At 41.7% G+C, this 7,334-nt stretch overlaps 1 protein-coding gene across 1 annotated transcript in view; it reads left to right on the forward strand.

The window, feature by feature from the left end:
- Positions 1-6,704, forward strand: part of LOC147750841 (protein RIC-3-like) — a 193,078-nt gene extending 186,374 nt beyond the window's left edge. The window contains exon 6 of the mRNA XM_086918132.1: positions 6,164-6,704. Within this exon, the coding sequence (XP_086774258.1) occupies positions 6,164-6,456 (293 nt within the window). The 3' untranslated portion in view covers positions 6,457-6,704. The remainder of the gene's footprint in view (positions 1-6,163) is intronic.
- The last annotated feature ends 630 nt before the right edge of the window (positions 6,705-7,334 follow it).

Here is a 7,334-nt window from a genome sequence, read left to right on the forward strand (position 1 = left end):
ACGTGAGTGAGGAGGGCATGTCTAATCTGTCGATACTGATAATGCTCATTATCATGCAAACTGTACTATTGTTCGAGAAAGTCAAATGTATGTATTTTGTCGCCTCCCCACACATCTTTGATCCGTCTGATCCCGATGAGATCCCACTTGTCAAATCCTTTAGACTTCCAAAAGCTCCAGAGTCTCTCAGAACTGAACAGGGTGGTGGCCAACGTTAACCTTCCCTCCCAACCCAAACATCTATTTGCCGCATGCCACACATACACTGCATGTGCAGTCTGGCCCGCCAGCGAGAACCTCCCGGGCCTGGCATACAAAGCCCTGATATCTCCACCCGGCACCTGTCCATGGTCCATAGCATAGCCTGGGTCTCCAGGAGGACCATAAACAACATCATTCACTGGTGCAAGTTGCGAGGCCCAATAATATTTCCTTAAATCTGGGAGTCCGATCCCCCCATCGTACCATGGGAGGGTTAATTTAACAAAAGCTATATGGGGTGTAACATCACAGAGAAGCTGCCTCTGAAGTGTCTCTATCTCTTTAAAATAGGATGCCGGTACCGGGTCCATTGTATTCTGGGCTGCGTACAAAAATCGTGGTAGGGCCGCCATCTTAAATAGCACTGCCCTCCCAAGCAATGATAGCGGAAGAGCTCTCCAGCGCTCCACATCATTTTTAAACCGGCTCATGGGGGGGCCCAAATTGTTAGCGTATCTCAACTTTGGGTATAGTGTTATGTATATCCCAAGATATCTAAATCCCACCGGCTCAATCTTTATAGGGCATGACTGTGGTATCACAGTTGGCTCCCCCGCTAAAACGAATAGCACCGACTTCGACCACTTGATAGCAAATCCGGAGTACCTGCCAAATATGGCCAGCACATGCAGGAAACTAATCAAGGACCCCCTAGTGTTGGTGAGGTAGAGCAGGATGTCATCCGCATATAGCGAAATTTTATCCTCCCACTCTGGCGTTCACCGCAATCCACGTATGGAACGATCCCATCTATGCCGCCAGAGTCATATTTTTTTAAGTTCATTAACCGATCCCTTCCACATCATGAAAATATCATTTATGAATTGGACCCGAAGAATAATCTCAATAGAGTTTTCTTTTCTGTCACTTCAGACCTTTTCCTTTTCATACTGTCCCATAGAACAATTAGCATACGAAAGAGAACCTTGAACCCATGGCTTTCCCTACTGGTGGGATAGTGTGTTCTCATAAAAAAAAAAATGGTTATAAAGGACAAACCTAGTTCTATTAATAGCTTAGAATGTTTCAAGTAACGTGATCTGATATAGAGAAACTGTTTCAAAGCTTGAAGACCCTTGGTATGTTCTCTACATGTGCATAGACCTTTAACAACCACATAAACCAACATATAGCCCACATGGGATTTAAAATTATTTTCAGTAGGTCTTTGATATTGTTTAATGAAATAAAGTAGCATACATACTAATGGAATAATGAACTAATCCACAGATTCTAACATTCCTTCTCTAAAAAGGAATCTAGCTCTACGATAAAATGAGGAACCTTCCTTGTGTATCTTTGAGCAGTCATATATAATTGGCGTTTCACATTTAGGAAGTTGAATTTCTCATTTAAAACAGTAATCCTTTAGACCTTCATAAAATATACTCTTCCAGTTTAATATTACATGTTTTCATTCCAAGTGAGTTTTAAGGTGTATAGTACATGACATTTAATTGCTTTCTTGCCTTCCTTCTCTGAACTATGTACCCCATATTCGCTACATTTACAACTATATTTGACTGTCTCCGTTCGATGGAACAGTTTTATTTTTTCAGTGTAAGTGATTTGGGTTTATTTAAATCATTCCTCATTTTCCAATGACAGTTTTGTTAAAACACTCTGATTATTTCTTTTTGATAAGACATGAATTAAGTTATTGGCTGGAAAAGTAGGACTACAAATGGAGTTAGTGTAAATTTCACTGTCAACATTTTCTCCCCTATCAATTACCACTGTCATTATAATTTCCTAAACCTCTGGCACTTTGAGTCATTGAACATCTACCAATCTGCTACTTTTTACCTGTGTTAAAATTCGCTGTAAAAGTTTGAATGCAAAAACAAATCCAACTGCAATAATACGTATGCATTTTATGTGCCTTTTTCTAAGGAGGTTCAAGAGATTATATTTGCTTGGTGTAACTTAAAGTACATTTTTTAAAAATAAAGTGCAACCAGTTCCAGGGTTCGGCTTCTACAGCATCCAGTAATGTTCTCTCCTTGTGGCCATTTTTAGGTCTCGCCTATGTAGCGCGCATGCACTACTTAGACAAAAAGACCTTTTATCATCGCCATGGCTTTTCGGCCAAACACGTGCATGCGTTCCATTGCCTTCAATGGCAATGCGTGCCCGTGAGGCGATCTACTTGCGGGAGCGAGCGCCGAATCGCGTAGGCCCCCCTCCTCCCCCCTGCTTCAAGCACCCGCACGCGGCAACACACAACTCCAGGTTTTTTTTTTTTTTATTTTAAGCTCTAGGTGCCTGTGCGGCCAAGGCTTGTTTCAATTGACAAGGTCTCCATTAATTGCACGAAAGCTACAGAAGTTGGGAGAGTTGCAGGTATGAAATGCAAGCGTCAGTAAAGCATAATTCCACAGAACACCCAGTGCTAGCTATGAACAAAACGTGGAGGCAGGGTTTAATTTTCAATATGTGCATTTCATTTAATGTCACTTTAATTTCACCTTTTAGATTTGAAATATTCTTAAAGGGTTTTATGCCACAGAAAGATAGGAGAAGCTGCAGGTGCTTACAAGCACTTACCTCGCACAAGAGCCCGGATTCCTGGAGGTTTAGCAGGCAACAAAGAAACAGCTGTGGAGACCAAGCAGAAGGCGCATGTTTTAGAGGGAGGCTCTGGTGCGTCATGTCAGCTCGAGGCTCTTGGTGTGTGCGTGGCAGATTCACAATGTTTTTAAAACGCGAAGATGATTAATCCGCGCTGCTGTCAGTCCCCTGAGCTGTTTGTACAGCCACCACCTTCTCCCTACAAAAGAGCTCATTCATGGAAGGCGACGCAGGCTTCCAAACCCTGGCCTCGGATCGCTGCTCCCTCTTTTAATAAAAGTCAGCGCAGACATCAGGTAATGAGAGGCAATCACTCCACAATCGGCACCTGAGGCCCATGCGATCCGAGGTATGCACTGACGTCACTGGAGTCTTGTGCAAACTGTGTCATCTTCCAGGGCCGCTGAAAGTATGAGCTGCACAGGAGGGTCAACAATCAGCCATGCAAAGCTGGCGGCAATGAGAAATGCAGCCAGTAGGCCCAGAGGACACCAGTGGGGTGCAAGAGCTGGCAATGTTTGGAAGAATGGGGGAGTTTTTGAATAAATGGGTTTGTGGTTTGGTTGATGCTGGTGCTTAGTTGGAGTGTTCTTGGGTGAAACTGGGGTCCGTTAATCGTGGATGCAGGATAGTATTTATTACCGAGGCTGGCATTAAAGTTATTAAACCGGTCATTAAGTTGCTTAGCTGACAGACCTGTCCTAACAAAATAACCTTTTCAGTTTGAACTTCTGGATCTGACTTGCTTTTGTCTCCTCGTCTGATATGTAACGAAGAAAAGGCGCCAGAAATGTTGGATTTGTCCTTTGTAAATGAATGTTAAAGGAACATTTTTAAAACTTGTTTTCTACCCAAAATTAAAACTGTGCTTGTAGTACCTAACCCAGCCACAAGGTGTGTTTAAAATAAGTGGTCATATGTTATAGTTATAGGTGCAAGTACAGCATGAACCTAGCTAGGCCGCAATGGAGCGCTGATCAGTGGGTGAAGCCGAGGGGTACGGTTTATGATGGTTGCGTTTTAGAGACAAGGTTCCCAAAAGTTCCTTGAAAAGGTGTGATTCGGTATCTTACTAAACTGGAGGTGGGTCTGAGCATTCTTGATGTAGGAGAGTAATCCATATCATTGGAGGACAGATATGGAAAGCCTGCCCTGCCATATTTTGATTCCAGCACATGTCTGTCTACAGTCCGGTGATGTCATGGATCCTGGTATGGAGCTTGTCTGGCGAGAGCGTAAACCGCTGTCTCACTGATAGTGTCTGCACCATTCACACTTCACAGACTAAGGTCTTCTTTCCCAAAGATGTATGGGTACCCTATCCAAGCTCTATGTGGCCGTTCCGAATCAGTTGTGCTATCTTCATTCTCACAGCACTGTGTGTGTGGCCTGTCCCACAGTAGTGCATGTGGCCTTCTTAGTGTGTGTGGCTTTCTTCCCCATAGGCGAACCCGCAGCCTAATTTTAAGTAACAGCAAATTTCCCTATGAAATATGTGCAGAATTCTTTCATGTATGTGGGACGAAGGAGTGTGAGTAGCAGTCTGTGCAACCTTCATTCCTAGCGCAGTGAGTCCTCCCTTTGCTGGAATGTAGTGAGTTTAGCCTTCATACCCAGTACAGACTTTATTTTTTAAAAAGCAGTATATGCAGCCGCCATTTACAAAGAAGAATCAGCCCTCTTTGTTCCAAAAGACGGCAAGATGCGAGGCCAAAATATCGTGCGAAGCTGTTGTCAAGGAAGCCGTCTGTGCGTCTTTCTGCTCCGTTTCTCCATTTTCTCCCGTATTCCCTGGTCCCACAGAAGAATGTCTAGTTGAATTAGGTTACTTCCCTGCCTCCGCTCCATCTTTAAGGCCGGAACAACCAACAGCAAAAGAGAGGCATTTTGGGAAAGAGGAACTTTGGTGAAAGGACCTGCTTAGTCATGTAACTGTGCAGCTTTTAAAGGCTTTCAAAATGGCAGTAAATGTTTAAACCATATAGTATACAAATTAAAATAGAAACAAGCAAATCCATCACATGCAAAATATGCAAGGTGGGGCCAGTGCCATAGCAATTCATTCAGGCATTCTGACCCCCAAGATGGAGGCGCCCACTGAACCACAGGGCATTTTATTAAGGCCGGGTTCTTCAACTTCACATCAAACAGTGATGGTTCCCATAGTAGTGAGCTAAGTTGCCACGTTTTGGTGGGGTGAATAACCTAAAAGAAACTCAAGACTGCTTCACAAATTCTGCACCTGGATCATCTTCCTCCCCATATGTACATATGCGGTGCAAAGCAGGTTTGGGCAACTCGGTCCCTAGAAGCCCAGCTATAGATCATACCCAAATCATACAGGGTACACAGTAATAATGTTCCTAAAGAGAGTGCAAACTCACAGATAGCTTCTTGCTGATGGCACTGCCTCGAGTCAGCGTCTGCAAGAAAGAACAAGCATTGGCATAGCCAATAGGTCTCGCCTTTGGGACCTTATAAGTCTTTAGCCATGCAACACTTGATGTTGTTGCACCAAGGATATTCTGCTTGATAACTAAACACTTATAAGGTCCCAAAGGCGAGACCTATTGGCTGTGCCAATGCTTGTTATGTCAACTCAGCAGTAGAGTTTGTACGCTCCATGCAAGATTCTCAGATACTCTGCAACATAGCCATTGAGTTCAAACGAAAGCTCAGAGTAATTTCATAATCCTAAGGCAGAGTTGCTTTAAAAGTGGGGGTCTGCTTCTCAGAAATATTCAGAAATATGAGTCTTCTGTAGCACTCCAGGTTGGGTTGGATATAATGTACTTTGAGACCAATCAACTTAAAGGATCTTAATACCAACTTGTTTATTGTTAGGTCTAGTAAAGAAATTGTTAAATACTATGATGATAGGTAAACAAATTAAACAAGCCGGACATTGTAAGTGGTGTTTCTTTGAGAAAATGTGCATATTCGTGCCGATTTTTTTTTAGGGGTAAATAGTTGTAGACTGGTAAGGGCGAGGGAGCATATTTAAAATGGGTCAGTGAAAAGGTTTTTAGATGCAGCTGCTCCTTCATTTGTGTTACTCTAGAACGTATTAGGTAGATCACAGTAGAGAATCCCAAACAGCGTGATTGGTGTCTTTTGATAATTAGAAATATTTTGAGAGCTAACTGGCTTTGACAATCAAATGTACTTTGGAAGCAGCTGTTTTTTTTTTTAATTATGATGTTCTCTGTGGGTGATTAGAGCTACAGGATTTATGTAGTGAAAACATATATATATGTCTCTTAAATAAAATCTGCTGTCCTTAGTATTCAAGTCATTTGTGCAATAAACCGTTTGAATGCTCTCTCACCAGTTGATAACAGCGCAAGTGGCAGCAAACTTGAAGATCTTATTCAGTCATTTGGGCAACACCATCAGAGGCAAGAAATAGTTGACAACAAAGGCTGCTGTGCTACAGAAGATGGAGAGGACTTTGCAGGTGCTGATCACTACAGAGAAGAGGGAGTTGAGGAGGATGACTATGAGCGGTCTACGACTGGTCAATTGTCTGACTTGGAATCCAAAGAGATGGAAGACACGTTTATCCATGACATTGATCTCCGGAGGGAAGCAACTGGTTTACGAAAACGTAGCATAAAGGAATGACTCGTACATATGACATTTTTACAAAATGTTTATTTCTCCTTTTAGAAATATCAGGGATATCAGTGTATTTGATGCATTTTTAAACATATCTAGCACTCTCCCTAATACCAAGTATACTGTGTGCAATATTATTTTGTATAGGTTCGGTTTTCTTATAGAAAATATTCCTGCAATGTTGTAAAATATAACTTGTATCCTCAGGGACAATAGAATACTTTTATTTGTATAAAATATATGGATATGTTGCATTTTTTTGCTCATGCTTAGTTAATCACAACAATGTTTACAATTACTGATGTATCTTGATTTTCCTACCTTAAGCTACTCTTTTAAGCACAACACTACATTCATAAAGTCATGGAAGCAATTTAAGCAATCCAACACATTTCAGGGATTTGTTTGAGATAGTGCCCTGAAGGAAAAATCAATATATAGGCCGAGAAGAAAAATATACTCCATTTAGAGGCACATATGTCTAACAAACATAATATAGTTGGTAACAGGTTTGCTGGCCCCTAAAGAGTCTGTAGGACTTTTTAGTTCTGGTCTGATGTGTTGTCATCATGGCTTGATAGGAGGCCGTCTGCTGGTATTCTGCTTTTAAGTAAAAGAGGTTTTATTGCCATTTAAGGTAAACTACAGTTCGCCACAATCTAGAGCACCACACACTGTAATTAAACTTCGTAAACATTAAAGACGAGATGTAATGCATAAAACATCTTACTTGTATTGGAGCAGGGCCAAACAAAGGCAGAAACTAACAAGCATTGTCAAATGCATGAGTTTTGTCTATGTGACTAATAAGCTGTTTTTTGTTGTAAGTTGTAGCTTGGTGAGCAGTTGTTCAATATAAGTTACTGAAATCTAGAAACAGTTTT

Source organism: Lissotriton vulgaris, chromosome 1_1 (genome assembly GCF_964263255.1).
Source record: "Lissotriton vulgaris chromosome 1_1, aLisVul1.2, whole genome shotgun sequence".
Taxonomy (NCBI): domain Eukaryota; kingdom Metazoa; phylum Chordata; class Amphibia; order Caudata; family Salamandridae; genus Lissotriton; species Lissotriton vulgaris.